Source organism: Dermacentor andersoni, chromosome 4, assembly GCF_023375885.2.
Source record: "Dermacentor andersoni chromosome 4, qqDerAnde1_hic_scaffold, whole genome shotgun sequence".
Taxonomy (NCBI): domain Eukaryota; kingdom Metazoa; phylum Arthropoda; class Arachnida; order Ixodida; family Ixodidae; genus Dermacentor; species Dermacentor andersoni.
This window is the reverse complement of record NC_092817.1, coordinates 70,622,813-70,642,293: the sequence shown is the minus strand read 5'-3', so window position 1 is coordinate 70,642,293 and position 19,481 is coordinate 70,622,813. Positions and strand designations below refer to the sequence as shown.

The 19,481-nt window shown below is 43.4% G+C and overlaps 1 protein-coding gene across 2 annotated transcripts in view; it reads right to left on the bottom strand.

Annotated features, from left to right (window-relative positions):
• Positions 1-3,980: 3,980 nt before the first annotated feature.
• Positions 3,981-19,481, bottom strand: part of Rab32 (RAS oncogene family member Rab32) — a 29,568-nt gene continuing 14,067 nt past the window's right edge. For both annotated transcript variants that reach the window (XM_050183182.3, XM_072287855.1), the window contains exons 2-6: positions 18,546-18,674; positions 17,698-17,776; positions 13,929-14,110; positions 9,999-10,142; positions 3,981-5,026 (exon numbers count right to left, since the gene is read on the bottom strand). In XM_050183182.3, the coding sequence (XP_050039139.1) occupies positions 4,916-5,026; positions 9,999-10,142; positions 13,929-14,110; positions 17,698-17,776; positions 18,546-18,668 (639 nt within the window). In that variant the 5' untranslated portion in view covers positions 18,669-18,674 and the 3' untranslated portion in view covers positions 3,981-4,915. The remainder of the gene's footprint in view (positions 5,027-9,998; positions 10,143-13,928; positions 14,111-17,697; positions 17,777-18,545; positions 18,675-19,481) is intronic.

Sequence of the window (19,481 nt, the reverse complement as noted above, 5' to 3'; positions counted from 1 at the left end):
TACAATGTTTTCGAGGATTTTGCACAAGTCTTGCTTGCAAATCAGTGGTATTCTGTAGAGCAGTGTATTGTACATTGATTTTCTTTTTCACTTTATATGTATTATTGATTGCAGTTTACAGAATTGGGATATAGGTTTTTATTTCTTAGTTGCAGAGTTGTAAACTTTATACTTTAGCACTTTTTTTTTTTCGATCTTGCAGTTCTGAACAATTTCTTTAATTTGGTAGGCTGTATCATGACGCAACCACAGTGGGGTACATGGAATGACTTGTGCATGTTGCAGGTAATGTACGAGCACAAGGGTGCAGAAATGATGTAATCAAATACACAAGTTACCCTTATTCACACATAAGAAAGGTTACATGCCTAACTTAAGTTACAGCTAGTGGGGGGTCCTATGCTCTAATTTTGCTGTTGTGCTCGCTTTCTAGTCATAATGGGCCTGCTTGTTTTGCGGAGGGTGTTTGGACACTGAAGTAGAGAAATGGTGCCCGAGACTGCACTGCGCCACTCGAGCCTGCCACACTCGTTGGGCAGGCAGATGGTTGGGGCTCCTGCGCTTGTGCTCATTAGAGATTGGCAGGTTCTGCCGTGGTCAGAGGACTTGTGTTCCCTCTGTCTTGCTGCCCAAGTCTCTTTGCGCCAGTTTTGAGCCCTATGTGTCGGAACGGAAGGAGCCATAGCCAAGCAAGCGTGAAATTGCTGCAACAAGTTGTATACTTGTAGGCCTTATAACTCATGCTCTGCACCAGTTTGAGTTTGATAAATTATACTTACAATGGCATAATGAGCCCTTTCAAACTTGAACACTCCTGCTTGGATTGATGAAAGTATTGCCGAGCAGTGTCCCTCTACGTCGGGCTAGATTTAGCTCAGATTGCGTAATGCATGGCATGAAAACGGGGCCATTCGTGTGCGAGAGACTTGCATGATTAAGTAATGGCATTTTTCCTCTACACAACGATGTGAAAGTAAGCAGTCTGGGTGGTAAAGCTGCAATGATATAAGCGAAAACGCCACGATATGTTTTCATTACTTGTGGTTATTACTTGTAGCAAGCGATCCCCCTGACCAATTTTAAAGATGTTTCACGTTAAAATTACAGCCTAAATAAAAATATATCCTTGCTACAGTCACTAGACATTGACTTGAGCAACAAACCTCATCAACATCTGTTCAATTTCTTCATTGACCAGGTATTTAGAAAAAGAACTCAATCTTGTGCTAGAGCTTTCTCGTAATCTTGCAAAGCTTGGTTGTCTTACACGACTTAATGCTGTTGAGGTACCTTGAAACAAGTCACTGACGCCATGTGTTTAATGGCCCTAGGTTGTTTTACTCGCAGATAAAATGCTTGATGCAAATGGGCTGTGGTTTTCAAAAGCAAGACTTCACTTCTCAGGAGTTTGAGCCCTGAATGCGATTGCTGCCTGTTTTGAGGATTGCATGAAGCATGGATGTTTAGTAAGGAGCAAAGATGCACCTCTTTCAAAAGGAAAATAGTTTCGTCTGCAACAAATTTGGAGATTAGAAAAAAAGGGAAACAATGGAAAGCATGAATCAAAGCAATGCTGGCCACCACACCCATGCTGCATGTTACCCCTTAGTGTTGAACAGTTTAGTTGTATCACTACTGGATTTTTTTTTTTTTACAGAGATATCTTTTATTTGCTCACTTCCCTGGCCATTTTGATGTTTGCTGGTTTTCTTCACTGGATTCCCAAAATCCTTGGTCAGAAAATTACAAAGACAAATTCTCATTGTGCCACAAGGATTCGAACTTACAACCAACACTGTCCAGGATTCTACCAATTCTATTTATCAATCACTCAGCTGATGCTACAGCAGTGGAGAATACTGATCCTGCAGGGAGAAAGCGATCGCGCCAGCAGCTGCCATCGTTGGCTAACGCCCGCTCAACATCTGTGTACTGGATAGAGCTGCCATCCGCACTTCGTGTTGTAGCACATCACCTTCCCAGTTGTGGAGGCTGTCCTAAACTTTTTTCTTCTACTTGTCATGACATGATCGAGCGTGTCTGGTGCATCGTCATTAGTCGTCTTCTAGTGCTTGGCTTCTCATTTTTCTGGATGGCACTGGAGTCTGTTTAATTTTTTCAAGGATAGCGCGAGGCCTACTAATGGTGTAGCCCAAATATAAGTTTGAGAAAAGCTGAACGAATCCAGTAGTAAGAAGGTAAAGGGTTGCTCTAGTAGAGACCAGTAGCTATGTCTGGATAGATCAAGAGGAGGAAGAAAAGCCAGAGTCCAGTTCATCACGGGCAGGCGCAATGTCCACTAACAAATAGACTCACTTCTTTTACTCCTCAAAATGAGATTGCCTGCTCCCACCTGCGAATGTTCACTCCAACACACACTGCATGAAACAGTCTAAGGCCTACTGCACATTATATTTCACCAGATATCACGTCGTTGCTTTGCGTTACGGTCAAACCCGATTTCTTCATCTCTGGAATAAAGCTCTGTAGGGCAGCAAATTTGCAGATCTTTGCAAATTGTCCATTTGAAACATGTTAGCAAATGGCGTAATGCTTGTGAAGGTGTGACCACAGATTGGAGGAAGACTGTCAGCAGTTTCTCTTTTAAATGAGACCATGACATGAGCACGGCAATAAAAAAAGGCAGACAGAAATGGAGATGCACTGGAAATTTGTGCGCTGATGAGCTGTGGCTGCCGTGCTGTCCTCTTCAGGTTTTGCATTGCTGCTAAATGTGTTCTTAAGAATTGAATTACAGCATTTAATAGTCTAAAGCAATACACAGGATACGAGAGACACTGTAGGGTGAGTGTCTAGGTTTATGTTGACGACCCGTGGTTCTTTAATGTGCAACTAGAGTGTTTAGAGTACTAGAGTGTTTTTGCATTCTGCCCCCATTGTAATACAGCCACTGTGGCCAGGAATACCACAATCTCGTGCTCGGCAACAGAATGCTGTAGCCACTCATCCACTGCTGCAGTGCTCCAAGCAGTTTTTCTGCACTTGCCAGTACGAATGCGTGCATCGAGGTAGTGTATTCTAAAGTGAAGGAAACCAATTTAATTTGCTACTTTTCAGCTAGCATTTGCAGATGTGGATACTTATCTTTCATGTACATTGAAAATGCTGGCAATTCACTTTTACACTGTCGTTCGAGAGCTTTCCACAGACACAATTTAACGTAAATTTTGAATATTACTGCGGACTCTGTGATGACTGACATCTAAGATACTGGTGAGCTGTCTTGCCAACTGCTGCTGCTGATGATGCAATTGGTGCTGATAATGATCTGTCACTAGGCTTAAATGCATTGCCATTATGCGACATGCTTTCTGGTGGTGCCTACACGATATTGCAACTACTGCACAGGCAATCGTGATTCATGCTGTAGCTAGATAAAACCCTGAACTGCAACTCTGCACTCTATGTATGCCATTGTACAAGAGCTACAAGGACTGCACTAAGTATAATCTGCAGCAGTAGTATGTACTGGGTCAGCATGCCCAACAACAGCACGTGCATATGTTGCATCTCACTCTTTGTTGAGAAACAGGGCTAACAGCAACAGAAAACTGCTGTTATTGCTGCTGCAACTTGACTGGATTAAACATTAACGCAGCACTGAACACACTTGTAGGTATCAGCAATCCACATGAACCTTTGGCTCCTGGCGACATTTTTGATACTGAACAATATTAGCTAGCAGTAAAGGCTGGTAACTGGTCGGGTTAGAGTTAGTGCTATGGTAAAGCATGTAATAAATGTTGGTAGTGCATGCAGAAATACCAGTTTTATCACTGATGTGAACATGGTGACCTTAATATACATAGACACTAGTTGGCTCTATGTGAGTGTCATTCATGGATGACTGACGAGCAATGGTGCAGGTGATAGCTGTCAGCTGTCAGCTGTTTGTATGTGATGCTGTCTAGTTGCGTCAGTGCTAACACTTCCGTTGTGGATCCAGCGATGACCTCAAGTTTTCACTTGAACAAGATCTTTATTAATCACACATATGGCTTAACATGTATGTCAAATGCAGGTGTAGTGATTTCACTTGTGAAATAATCTATTTTAATTTATCCACAGCAGTGAGCATACAGAGAGTGCTCAAATTTCAGACTTTTAAAATTCAGGTTTTACTTTTCATTCTGTCATGGGCTTTTTCATTACAGTATCATTCACATAAAAATTTTGCATTGCAAGAAGCAAATTCGAACTGTAGAAACTGTAAACAATCGTGCAGTTTTGTTGTACTGAACTTAAGACAGCTAGCTGTTGATTAAGAAGTACACTTGTAAAAGTGCTTTTTGCAGTGATTTTCTCAAATCAAATACAAATTTGCACCACCCTTTTAATAAACATTCAGCAGATGGGAGAAACCTTTTGCTGTGACCTAACTGCATGAGTATCATGTCAACGCTGCTTAAAAATTGAGCATTTTATGTTTTTTTGTCTTGATTGAACTACAAACACAAAAAATGTGATGGATATGTGCTAGTTGAGTGTCACAGCGCTGCTTTGTTTTATACATGAGTAACAGCTACTTAATACAAAATGCTCTTCACTCCTAAAAGGTGTGTCCAGAGCATACGAAAAATCTGTGATAAGCATTATTGACATATACCGGGCTAAATAAAAAGCACTAGCTTTAAAAGGGTACTGTGAGCATTGTAAATTTTCGGCAATACTTGGCACACTGACATTTGAGTCCACTGAGCATGTCACATCAGGAAGCTGAAAAAGTTTGAGTGTAGAAGTGACATTCAATGAACTTAAATCTAGCATTGTGTTGGCCATACCTGTACAAGCGAGCAGAAAAGGCCTTTGGAGAGGGGCATGCACCTTCTTTGCTCAATATAAACAACACTTCCATCTAGCTGTAAAAGCTTATTAAGACTATAGACATATAAAGTCAGCAGCACGTTCTTCGTGGCACAGACTGCCCCATTGGAGTGGACCCTGACAATGGGACTGATGCTTGCCCGGATTCATCCAAGTTTAGCGCCTTTTGGTTGTGGAGTATCTGCAAAAAAATGGATTGCCATGAAGTTTGCTCGCCAACTGAGGGAGATGTGCACACAACTAGTTGCGTCATCATCATTAACCCAATAGAGTTATGCGATGCTCTCCAGTTATGCCTATCCTACAATAACTGATGTTGAGCTGCTTCTCCTTGTTCCCTTCTATCTATATATTTGTGGATTTCATCATTTCTTCCAGTTCTCTGCTGCCAGCAACAATATTCTCGTTTTTCTTTACTGCAGAGTGAAAAACCACACAATCAAGTCATAAATCAATCAAATCAAGGCATGTTCATAAATAATGGTACCATGTCAAGCAAGCACCACACAGCCAATATATAAAGCCTGGGTTATCTCAGTTTCAATTAAGGGACCCACTAATCATTTGTACAGTATGATAAATGTTTCATAGTTATACCCACAATTAAGTGGCTCCATTACCAGTACACGTATGTGATTCGAAGAATACTACACTGCAATAATTGATCCTGTCGAAACAGGTCGTAGTTATAGGCAATGTTATTTTCTGGAGGTTGAGGCTGTATATGCCACAGAAACGGAAAGTGCTGCTTTAGTCTTGACACGTCAGTCGGAGCTAATTTTTCTAGCCATCTAAGCACGTTTTGGATTTTTAACCATAGATGAAAATCTTAGTCTATCCTTTATGGGTAACAGCAGCTAAAAGTTGCTAAATTAAATAAACAAGCTCTAGGATTTTTTTTTTTATTCATCGAAGACATTGCAGTCTTAAACATAGCAGCAGGCAACAATGGTTAAAGAAGAGATATTCACCCTGAGGAATTCTTTGCAGGCTTTTGCTGCTTATCTAATATAAAGTTGTACACTACTTTTTCAAGTTAAAATTTTGCACTGTGAACTGGGTTATCATTCACAAGAAGGCTTCAGCAGTATCAAAGCGTGCATACGCTAGCACAAGAAAGTAAAGCCCAGCCAACCTTTGCCAGCACTGGCTGGCACTCATCTTCGCTCAACACCAAGCCCCAAACTTCTTTAGTTTTATTGCGATAGCAAATGGACGCTCTAGGCGCATTTCCGACAGTCATCGCCGTTATGTTTCGTATAAAGCCCTGGTGCGATAACATCGTGGCTGCGCGCCGTATGCTGTATGTGCGAGTGAGAGCTTGCGAGGGTGCGCGCCGAGGACGGTGACTCGATCTCGCACGCGCAAGGTAGGAAGGCGGGAAGGAAGCGCGCTGTCTTCTATCGCGCGCAAGGCACCGCGGGTGTTAGGAAAGGGGGTGGGGGGTTCTACTCCGGCGGCGGCTGCGTATGCGCTGCTGAGCGCGCTGCTATTTCAAGATCTAGATTCTAGGTAAGCCGAGGGCTGATAGCTTCGTGTGCGCTGTATTCTTGCCGCTTATACTCCGTTTCAGACATCAGGTGCAACGCTGTGGAGGCTAGAGATACTTTTTTGCAATGGCTGCGTCCAGCCGTACAAATAGTTTGATGTTCTTGATCGAAATTGTGCGAAACGGTTGTTTTATAGGCTCAGTATTGAATGAAAAAAGTGTTAATTCTTAGAAACAAACAAACTGTGACATACGACTGTCTAATGCGTTGTATTAGATCGATTTCTTTTTCATTGCGTTTCTTTTCGGTTTTTTTTTTTTTTATTGGCAACCCATGGCGGCAGCCTCACGTTCACGCTCGCGCGAGCGAACGCCGTTAGCGCGCAGCGAAGCATAGATGGAACGCGCGGAGTGATACATATTCGTCACCGAACCTCTTGCGTAGCTTCCACAGCGTTTCATCTGATGTCTGTAACAGAATATAGTTCGAGTTGAAGCGAAGCAGCACGAAGGTCAATTTGTTCGCTGCTGCTGCGGCGCTTCCTCATGCCAACGTTTTGACAGCGAGTCAACGCGATCATCGAGTGAAATCTGTTCATGCTCGCCTGTGCGCGCTTGTCACCATGCTTGTTAATATAAGTTAGTAAGCGAATGTTTACAAGTTTACACGGCAGATAAATCTGCTACCGTTACTTCGTATAGTCGTCTAATAGTTTGCTATCGCAGTGAGATCTCTTCATGCTTGCCTGTGCACGCGTTTCACCATGCTTGTTAATTTAAGTTAGTAAGCGAATGTTTATAAGTTTTCACGGCAGATAAATCTGCTACCCTTACTTCGTATAGTCGTCTAATAATTTGCTATCGCAATCGATGCTCCGCCTTTCGGGCGAAACTGCGATTTTTTTTTTGCATAATCACAGTCATCTACATGTTCTCATGATTTCGTACAGAGTTGCAACCCTTGAGCAAAAATGTATAAACCACTGACTCGCCGAAAAAGCTGAATTTCTTTGTAATTCAGATGCACAAACCAAATTTGACAAGTATACTGGAAGGGGAAAAGACCGCAGTGCTAAGTTTGGAATGCAGTCCTCAGTTTCAAGTTAATTTCATAGGCGAAAAAAAAAAAAACGTCGGCTTTACCATGGAACCCCTGGTCTGTATACATTTGCTCAGGGGAGTACATCTAGCCTCTTTCTAGTGACCTGAAGCTGATATTTCGCACTTCTAATTAACGGCCGCACAATGGGATGAGCAGGCATATATATGAATCGACTGCCATCCTTTAAGTACCCTGCTATTAGAAAGCTTACAAAAAGAACATGAAGATAACTCCACCTACTGAAACGTCGGCCAGTCTGTCTGGGGCACTTTATTCCTGATTATACAACTTTTATCCCACAGTGTCTTCATCTGCCCACCCCCATCCTGGCTTTAAAGCGTAAAAATATTGTTTCTTAAAAGACCCGTCACCAGGCCACAAAGCAAATCTCGGTTATATGCTGGAAGTTGTTACGTGTCCTCTAGAGAGCGTTCTGCCGCAAAAGTTTTTCCAATCTGTTCATTCATAGCCGAGATAGAAATATTTCAGTGACGCGTGAACCCATGATTTCACGCGGCGAGGAGGAGGAGGAGGAGGAGGAGGAAAAAACTTTATTCTTGTCCTGTACAAGGTGTTGCCACCCGCCTGGCTAGTCCCATGTTGGGACCGGGAGGTCAAGCCTCCTAGCCCTATCTCACGGGCGTACTGGACAGCCAGGACTTGAGGGATATGATCTGGAGATCTTATCATTCCTAAAAACCGATTCCGGGAAATGCCAGGGCCGAGCGACCCACACTCCCAGAGCATATGTTCAAGCGTGCATATCTCCTTTTTGCATGCTTTGCATATAATATTCATGTCTGCAATGTCATACCATTCCTTTATTTGTGCAGGTGAATAATAAGACTCTGTTTGTAATTGCCTAAGTGTAACTGCTTGTGCTCTGTTTAGTCTATAGTGAGGGGGTGGAAACTCCCTCCTTCCCATGTAGTAATGTTTTGTAATTTCATTGTATGTAATGAGGGCATCTCTCTAAGTTCTCCAATCCAGCAGAATCAAAACCATATGTAGAAGCGGCCCGGTCTGTAAGGTCGCGGGCGACGCTGTTGGCCGATTCATTTGGATTGACAGGAATACCATCAAGTGAACCAAGGTGCGCCGGGAACCAATAAATGAAACGCGTAACATTTGTTTGCCTTTTGTTAATTATTTTCGCAGCCTGTGGGGCAATTTTTCCCCTATTGAAAGCTCTAATAGCTGTTTTCGAGTCGCTATAAATTTCTGTAAATCTATCGTCTGTTAGTGCCAATGCAATGGCAACTTGTTCAGCGACTTCAGGTTTGCTAGTGTAGACCGTGGCGCAGTTGGTGCAATTGCCCTGATGATCCACTACTGCCGCCGCGAACTTAGTTCGATCGTTGTAAGCAGCCGAATCAACAAAGCAGGCTCCTCTGCCCCCTTTATCCATTTTCTTGATTAACGCCCTGGCTCGCGCAACTCTCCTGTTGATGTTATGTTTTGGGTGCATATTCCTGGGTAGCGGTGCGACAATTATGTTGTCTGCGAATTCTTGATTAACTTTAGTGTACTGTGCTGGATCCGTAATCGGGTTGATCATAATCTTGTCCAGGATTGATCTTCCCGTGCTGGTTGTAGATAGTCTCGCTATTTGTGATGTTTCTTGAGCCTCCGCGATCTCCATGGTCGTGTTGTGTATTCCTAACTTGAGCAATTTTGCAGTGCTGGTTCGAATTGGGAGCCCCAATAGCGCCACTGCCAAGAGAGACACACTCTCCACTCCCATACCGGGGCTCGAGAAACGCGTGTCGTACACGTCACGGGCCCCGTCTTCATTTTTCTTTCTCCTCGCTTTTTTTGCGGCGCGACGCACTTCCGCTGACGGCGTCGCGCGCGAGCTGTTCCGATTGTCTCGTTTCGCGCAATGCACGATTTTGCTCGCTGTGCACAAGGACACATGACTAGCGGTGTACTTCAGTGCCACACGAATACTGAGGCAGACACAAGCGGTTCATAGAGCATGATCGCGCCCTGGAACGCGGTAGAAAATGACAGTTTCGGTGTCTGCGCGCGCACTACTGCACGACGTGGGAACAAGCAGACGAAACGGAAGTTCATCTCTCTTGCTGCGGTGCGAAGTAAAACAAGAACACGCAGACATTCGGTTTGTGTGTTTTATTATTTCTATAAACTTCGTCTGTTCAAGCAACACAAATATTACACAAATAACAGATGCCTCGAATAATTCTCGAGGTCACGTGTCACTACGAACGACGTCGCAGTGCAAACACGTGTACGTAGACGCACTAGCACTTGTACATCACCCTCCGGTTTGTAGCACGGCGGCCGCGAGGAGAAGGCCAAACGGCGTTCGGTTTGAAAGTTCAGATCTTCTCGCTGCGCGTAGCGAAGTAACATTTAGCAGACACGATCGTTAGCGCGCACTGTATGCTCTGCGCTTGTCAGCTCAAAATGGCCAGACGTGGTGAGGGGCCCTTTAAGCACAGGCTGCTCATACGCAAGTTGCTCTGGTCAGTGTGTGCGCATGTATCTCTCCCTCTATTAACCACACAAATCATTGTCAAGTAATCAAAGAGCACCTACCTGTGTTATTAGGAACCTGGCTGCCTCCTCAATGTTGAGGTTTTCCTTGGCCGACGTGAGAAACCATCCGCCAAAGTTGTTCTCCCTGCAGAATTCATTCATGGCGGCTGGGTTGTTCACCATGCCTTCTTTGGACATGTCGCACTGCAAGTGAAATCCACATGAAAAGAGAAATGCTTGTAGACGTACCACATGCATGCAGAAAAAATGCAACAAGGAGAAGATGGGAGATAGCTTTATGACGGTCTCTGAATCATTTCAGCAGGTAAGAAGTAGAAATAGTCTGTGTCTGTTAGAAGGGGTGACACAGAGAGAGAGCAAGCTTAAGTTTTCTGCCATCAATGTTCTTTGCTTATTTTCTCTATCTATTTTCATCGTGACGAGATTTGGGCAAATTTGGAGATTGATGCTTAATTGTTTCTTTCACTGTGCAACCGACATCCACTGATGATAAAGATCTTGAACTAATTCTTCAAAAACCTTTTGATTTGTATGAGCCCACCTTGCAGAAAGGGCACTATGTCATATTTCAGTGGGTTCCTGCCCATAGTAGTGGCACTGATGACTGAGAGCTTGCCAACACAGAAGCATAGTTGATTCTCTGCGATGCTATAGTTCGATCTTGGTCGCATTTTCGAGGTTGGACCCTTAACGCTATCTTGACAAGATTAAAGGAGTCGTAGCAACATGTATCATTGCACTGTGAGCTGTGCACCATGCCGGAGGCAACTGATTACGTGTTGTGTGTGTGCCTCCTGTATCTTCTGCGTGAGTAGAATCTCCATATTCTGAAAGAGTTAACTTGGGTCTGTGGCTGATGCTGTGCTCATCAGGCAATGAAGGTTATTGTGAATTTTTTGAGAGAGCGGAATTGAAGGAGTGATTTCAATTATTAAAGCGAAGGTTTATTGCCTCCACTTCTTCTAAAAACAAAAAAGTCGCAGTTTCTCCCGATAGGCAAAGCATACTTAAAGCAACAGCAATGTATTAGACAACTACACGCAGTAAACAAGATGTGTAGTTTTGTCGGCCGTGTAAATGGCAGTAAGAACCAACTTTCGAATTCAGTTAACGAGCATGGTGTTACGCGCACGCAGGCAAACATAAAGAGATCTCATTGAATACGAGCGCTTAATGACGCGACCTCCGACACTGAGTGCGCGGGAAAACGGCGCGCATCAAGCCACCATCATTTTCGTCTGAACCTCAAATGCTTTCCCTCGCACCCACAGTAGCGGGGCGCGTTCTTATCGCACTTGGATTTCATACGGAACATCACGGCGACGGCAATAATTTGCCTAGAGTGTTCATATAATTGCTATCGCAACAACAACGACGGATGCCGCTGGCAGCAATACTGGTGGAGAACCAACCACATACCTACTGGGATCGGGTGAAAGTTCCTAAACGTCCACGGTGACATGGCCGCCCTTGCAAAGTTGGATCCAGCATCCCGATTCCCGTGTAGGTATCCTGCTTGGATTTCGACCGGAGAAGATAGCCCCGTCACCCGCGTTCCCCTTCCCCAAATTTTTATGTACCAGGATACCTCGCATACGACAACACCCGTCTGCCGCCATCTCGGGTCAAGTGCGAGCGCCTCACGTTTACGCTGAGCGAGGCACTTCCCGGTGAAAACGCGCTCACTTTCGTCGTGTACTCTACTTGCAAATTGTTCCAATACATCAACGGCGTGCTTCCCAAACGCCAACGAAAGCTTAGTTTTAATCGATTCCGATAGTGTGTGGCGTCCGTAATATATAAAAAAAGTCTTCCCGTACATAAGCATCTCTATCAAAACAATCGTCGTCGTTTTCTCCCCGTTTGTTTTCTCTCCCTTTAATTACCCCGAAAGCTGAGTAGCCGGATAGTTCAGCTAGAGCTATCAGCTCTTCCCTTATCCAGCTCGGTCACAAATTTTGGTGGAGTGTCGATGAATTTGCCGAAGACACCTAATTTTATTCCAAGGTGCTGTTGACTCTATTGAAAGAAAGTCAGGGTGGTATAGAATTATGCTCTCTGCCTTTTCTAGCGAGGGTTCACAATTACGGAGTAAATAAATGTCGGCTTTATTGTACAGTTGTGTTGCGTCCTTTCACAAGAAAAAAATGAAATACTAGTTTGGAGCACACGAAGAAGTTAAATATTGATTGCAAGGGTTGTGAGACAAAAAGGAAAAAAAAAGCTATTTTTTAACCCTTGTTGACTCTGGTTCTGACACGCATGGTAGTGCCAGAGTCATGTAACACTTGTAGTGCCTTGGGAATGGGGTCGGGCGTAGGCGTACTCGACACATGGTGAAGCGAAATGCATCATTGAGTACGCAGTGATTTCAATTTTCCAAGGTCCCAATATGCGTGGCCTTTTTCCTTGCCACCAGTTTACAGAACTGGCAAAAAACAAGTCGCGCACACAAATGCGGGCAGGACGCCTGAAGGGGAACGTTGGAATAAACCGATCTCAACAACCCTTTGCAGTGTGCGAGCTTCGCCCTGTGACTACTATTTTTGCGGCAAAGCAACATTTCAAGGTGAAATGCAGACGAACGAAGTGCAGCAAACGCTTTTGATCAATTACGTGAGACTCGGGTTGTATTAAATTCCTGGCATAAATGCAGGTAGCTCGGATGCTATAGATATGTTGGAACGGGGCCGATGTGGAAGTACTTCATGTTAGATTCATGCTAGATTAGGTTAGATTAGGCTACATTCACAAAAGAGCGTTGTTATGCGAATGACTGCTACCTTGTCGATTGTCTTCGCGTTATTTCGTCGTCTGCATAGTGTAGTAAATCAGGGCACATTCTTATACGTTTCACTGAGAAGTAAAATAAAGCTGCACAAAGCAAGGGCAATAGTTATGGGGTTAAAGCTAGAACGTAAAAAAAAAATGCAGAGACCTTTCGATGCCGCCACCTCGAAGGAAATTGGTGATGTGCGCCCTGAACATGAAATTTCAGCTACCTGTAACGCGAAGGAGCGACTGGAAGCTACTCGCAGCGTTTTCGCGAAGGGAAGCAGAAACAATATGTTATGTCGTTTAAACATAATATTTCAGCTAATTATCACTACACTAATCGTAAGTGTATTATATTTGCTGGCGCTTTAGGTACCAAAGAGGGGGAAGATGATTTGCGGAAGAGCAGAAAGGACATGAGCTGTCTTGCTTACGCATCCCAGCTTTTTCGGAATGCGGCAGTGGCGACTGGGAACCGAATCCGCGACCTCTTGCTCAAAAGCAGGACGCTACATCTATTTGAGCCACTACGGCAGTAGTCAGCGCTTGTATGATTTCACATGGCTTTCATTGCGCAAGGCGAAATCCACACATACCAGTCCATGTAGTGCAGTTAATTGCGTAAATCTCCATTTTGGCATAATTCCTTTCTCTATCGAGTCGCGACTGGTAGAGTTTTGCCGTTTATCGCAGACAGCTTCCAGAACGGGCACTATCACATAGCGCGCGCATTAGGACCACAATACATATGGGTGCGTGTCTGCACACTATTCATTAAGTTTAGCGCAAAGCACGCGATCATGACACAGACGAATTGAGACACTTGACGATCGAGCCCTAACTGACAATCGTTTGTCTTCAAAGCGCAGGCCTCGCAAGTATAGCAACCACACTGCCTATTGTAAAGAATGATCAGCCGCAGGTTAGCGCTCGACCGGTGTCTGTTTCTTTTTTAAGGCTCAAGAGGGGGGTACTTTGGGCCGGTTGGTCCGACATGTTTAAAAAAGAAAAGAACCGCGACTTCAGACTGGACGTAACACGAAGGAGTGGACAGGACGAGCGGTCGTCCTGTTCACTCCGCGGTGTCTTTTTTTTTATTTTTGTGTGTGTGTGTGTGTGTGTGTGTGTGTGTGTGTGTGTGTGTGCGGTGATCGTCTGCTTCGCGCTAAACTTCTAAACTTAGTCCTCACGCACCTTGTTTGCGAGAAGTACGCAGGGTACGGCGCTGCCTTCGGGCAGTTGCACTTTGCTGTCCAGGTCGGCCTTCCACTTCCGTACCGCCTCGAAGGTCTGCGACCGCGTCACGTCGAACACGATGAAGGCGCCGACGGCCTCCTTGTAGTAGACGCGCGTCATGTTGCCGAAGCGCTCCTGGCCTGCAAGCCACGCAGAGTAGTACAGCGATCGTGTCGCACGAAAAGGAAGCAGCGATTTAAGGGACGGGCAAGACTAAATTACTTCAAATTGGTAAAATATTGCTTAAGAACTCCATTTTTTGTTCATTTGGCTGGAAAATGGCAAGTACTGATGCACAAAATGAAAGCCACATTTCCATTTCTCGAATTTCGCGCCGAAATCTCAGCACGGTATCGTCAGCATGACGTCACGTATTGTATTTAAACCGTTTTGGCAGATGAAAAGGAAACAGGTTGAATTCTTAGTTTCTTTTGAAAGCAATGTATTTTTCAACCGGGGTAGTTGGAGAAGTATGGGAGAGGCCTTTGCCCTGCAGTGGCGTAGCCAGGCTGATGATGATGATGCTGATTATGTATTTTTCTTTACTCGACAAACACTAAAGTACACCGTAGTAGACGCTGTTATAATCTACGCCGTCACGGCGAGCTGTTCGGTAACTTCGGGGTGGCGTCACTTTCATTTCTGCCTTTTCTTTGGCTTACAGTAACTCTTCTAACAGCCGTAGTGGCTGTTTTACCGTTGCAGAATCGTAATTTGCTAATATATTTTTATTGCTACGTTAAGTTTTTTATTTTTCATTGCATCTTAATCTGTTAAGAAGTGAAATGGATCAGCCGTAGCAGAAAGGCAAGTGTTTCCACAGGATCTACCGTTCTATCGTTTGTTCACACTGGAGACGTAGTCTCGGGCGATCACTTTCGGATAAGTCACTTTCAGTGTGTGCAGCTTTTCTGGTTGAGCAAAACTGGTTGAGTTTATTGGCTGTTCGAGCAAAACCACTCGATCTGATTGGCTGGTTGAGCTAGACCGTTCGATCTGATTGGGTGGTTGAGCTAAACCACTAGAATCATTCAACGCGCCGTGCAACTACGTCACGCGAAAGTGATATCGCCGGAAGTGAACGTCCGAGAATAACCTTATACTTTTAAGGTTATTTTCACGTATTGAATATTGAGTGAGAAATTACGTTGAGGTTGTAAAGCTTCGGGACAGAATTGCTCATGTATACTTTTGTTGTTACATTCGTAGAACATGCAGCGCGGGAAAGGGTCGGAAGTTTCACGGAAGAGTCGAATTCCTAACTATACTCGTTCGAAGATCGCGAAACTTATAAACTGATTTGGAGGTGACTTTATGTATTTCGTCATGTGATCATAATGTAGTATCACTATTCTACGTGCCATAATGCATAATATAAATATAAATGTAATTGTTGGGAAACCCACTTAAGATGTAATTTAATTTAAATTGTAAGGATAGTTCCTTCTTTACATAAGTCGCTAACTTGCATATTCTTTATGGATGCCGCAAATTACTGTGAATGCATTTATGTTGTCAAAAGGTACGTTTCAAAGTGACATCTGGTCTGCCATTTGATAGAGGCCTCTCAATCAATTCTGGCCACTTTTTTTTTTTTCTGACATGCACTTAACCTTAACTGCATAGGAGTTTTTGCATTCCATCGCAATCAGATTGGGCCTCGCAACCGGAAGTCAAACCTGTGACCGCATGATCAGCATGTGTCAAATGTGCTAAAGTGGCTGTTTTATGTAAATTTTGTTCGCTATTGCAGCTGTAATATATGTGCCTCATTTTGTTTCCAGTTCGAACACCTTATTAACAAGCTTTCCATCGTTTCCCAACTTTTCTCAGATATGCGTGATTTAGTCTGCATTTCACAGATAAATTTTGTTTACTACAGTACCCTCAGCGCTAAAAAGCCTTACAAAAGAAAGGGCGGAGGGGGGGAGAGAGCAACAAATTTTGCAATGTGTTACACATTGCAAAATATAAAATTGTATGAAATGCACAGGTAGCACATTCCCTTGAAAAGCAAGTATCAATACTTGATTCGAAAAAAAATATCACATCAAATAAGTGCTCATCATAAGTGCTCATCAAATACTGGATTTTAAAAAAATATCGGAGCAGGGAGGAGAGGACATCACTAGAAGTAGCGGTTGCAACTTTGACCGGTAAGTGATTCTATTCTGAAACTGTGCGTTAAAAAAAAAAAAAAAAAGCGTGTCAGTTCTGCACTTGTATTTCCTAACATTTTTAATGTGATCTACTCCTCGAGAGACGTAGTATTGTTGCAATATGCTGTTCTGACGTTCTATATGCCTGTTCTAGAAAAAATATATTGTGAAACATTTTAAATAAATTTTTTTTTCTGTGATTGTCGAGTGTTTCTCATCCGAGGTTCCCATTCGCAAAGGACACGCTAAAATGCCTTCTGTAATTATTAAAAACGAGCTTTATGGCTAAACTCTGCGACCTTTCCGATTTTTTGATACTTTCTTAACCACGGATCTCTTGCAGGCACACTCAAGTATAGACGGGGCATATGATTGATATAGAAATTTCTAGTCACTGTAAGAAAATGTTCCGCTTTTCGCAGCAAGAAACATAAAACCGTTACCGGCTGTGGCTGTGACGTAACAGATATGGTGGTAAAATAATAAATTTGCGATTCAGAACGCGCCTAGGTATTTAAACTCGCTTGCCAAAGTAACGTCATTGTCACCTGCAATTACAAGCGGGAAGATAGATTGGCTACGAGAACGTTACATCCGTCGTTCATTCAGTAATATGCGATGCATGTTGCGTTGCGCGAAACTTCACTGTTGAAGGCAGTTGAACTTACACTGAATCGAAACGAAATATTTGTTGTTTTGTGCTTTCAAACTTACCTTATTTTGTTGTAGCGCAAGCTGAATAAGGACAACAGAAAGGCACATCTGACACACACACAGCGCTAACTTTCAACAACAGATTTATTTCCCGTTCTCGTCGCTATATATACACCCTTGCAACGTCATACAGCATGTGCAAAATTTCGGCAAAAGTGAACAACAAAGACATGAAACTGGGAACCACACGTAAGCAGTTTTTTGACTTACATATTCACAGACATGTACACGTTCGGCGCGAACAAAGATAATTGAGCTCTATTGAGGATAATGAAATGGAAGCTTTACTGATGCTTGCGTCGCCGAATGTAGATATGTGTCTAGCTTCTATATCAAACGCGTTATCTCACATCTGCTTCACTCATGAACAACAAAGACAATAAACTGGGAACTACACGTAAGCAGTTTCTTGAGTTACATATATACGCTTGACGTGCTTGATAATAGAAGCTAGACACATATCAACATTCGGCGACGCATGCACTTGTAAACCTTCCATTCCATTATCCTCAAAAGAGCTCAATTATCTTTGTTCGCGCTGAATGAGTACATGTTTGTGAATACGAAAGTAAAAAAAACTGCTTACGTGTGGTTCCCAGTTTATTGTCTTTGTTGTTCATTTTTGCCGAAATTTTGCACATGCTGTATGACGTTGCAAGGGTGTATATATAGCGACGAGAACGGCAAATAAATCTGTTGTTGAAAGATAGCGCTGTGTGGGTCAGATGTGCCTTTCTGTTGTCCTTGTTGAGCTTGCGCTACAACAAAATAAGATATGCCGTACCAACAAGCCCCTATAGCTACCCTCATCGACTTCAAATTTACGTTGCACATATAATATAAACAACACTTACCTGCTATATCCCATAACTGAAGACGAATGAGAGTATTTTCATCCCATTCTACAACCTTGAGAGCGAAGTCGACGCCGATCTGAACATCTCTCGAGTCAAGGATTGAAGACAGCGGTCAGGAACGCATTTTGTTATCACTTATTGTTAAGACGCACAAGTAACCTTCTGATAACCAAACTATTGCGGAAAGGTCAATGCTACGCGAAGGCAATGCCTGCGTATCCTACAATGGTATCACACAAGCACCAAAGAAACGACTAATTAATGTAATGTAGATAGCGGAACTTTCACCCGTTAAGTAATAGACATTTTTATGTAAGCACAGTGCTGAACATCTACGACATATCAAAAGATAGCGCGAAATGACATTGCAAGGTACGGAATTTGACGACGTACCATATCAAAGAGACATAGAAAATGAGATGGGAAAAAAAGTTTCACCGGAAGAGATGCTTCTAGTTTGCTACCCTACACTTGAAAGGGGGCGGGGGGCTAAGAAAGTTAGAAAGAAACGAAAAAAGAGGAAAAGGTGGGATGGGAGGCTGGGGGGGGGGGTAGCGTTAGTGCAATGCATGTACAGCGAATAACCTAAGGTAGCAGAGCTTAAATCATGATCCGTTCTTTCAATGGAAAGAGCGCAAAAAAATAAAAAAAATACGGAGTCTAGAAAGACGGTTCGTCTCGTCTTCCTCCGCTGTTTTCGCTCTCTCTTGTCTTCAATTGAAGGTCAGCAGGATCCAACTCGGCTGAACTGCATTGCTTCTTCAAATCCTGACATAAGGTATCGCAACACAACTTTGAATTGGTACGGTCAACATGCGGTGTATGCATATATAGGAACAGGATACGGTAGCCCTGTAGTGATGTGAAAAGAACTGGTGCACGTAGCGCTTGATGATGCTGGTCTTGCCGGTGCCCAGCTCACCAATGACCAGGATCTTATACAGGTGTTCGCGCTGAGGTTCCTTCATCGTGACCTGCGTGAGCCGCGCCAACAATCAGCGCTGGTTTGCCCGCAAAAAAAAAAAAAAGAAAAGTGGCGTAACTCGAGGAGAATTAAGTGCCCCAGCGAACACGGAGTAACTAAAGGAAAAATTACAGGGTCGCTTACGATCTCTCGTAAGAGGTGAACGGGGAAAGCCTACTCTTTCTCCTCTTATTCGCCTCTTTCTCTTTGCCTCTCCTCTTTCTCTTCTTTCCTTTAGTCATTACTGCTCACTACTAAACATTTTAGTCATTTATAATCAATTGTGGTCACTACAAGCCGTCGTTAGGCATATTGGTCATTTCGTAGTCATTAGTAGTCATTTTAGTCACTACTACTCATTACTCGACATTTATAGTCATTTCTGATCAATTGTCGTCATTACAAGCCGTCGTTAGACATATTGATAATTTCGGAGTCATTAGTAGGTATACAAGTCATTAGTAGTCATTACAAGTTATTAGTAATCATTATTAATCATTACTAGTCTTTATAAACATCCACCAATCTCTATTATAACGTTATCATTCACTAACCGTCACTAACAATCATTTTTCATACTTTAATCTGTCTCCGTATGGCGTGATGACGCTTCGGCAGACACTCCAGCGGTCAGGTCTGCTGACACAAACTTTACCATGAGCCTATAGAAGGGCTTTCGTCTTAAAAATCAATAGGGGAAAGTGAAGCGGGGGGGGGGGGGGGGGGGAATCTGCAGTAAGGATGAAACATGCTGGGTATTCTTGTACATTTAAAGACATCACTCGGTCGTTTGCGACGCGCTGTCTTTTGCGTACCC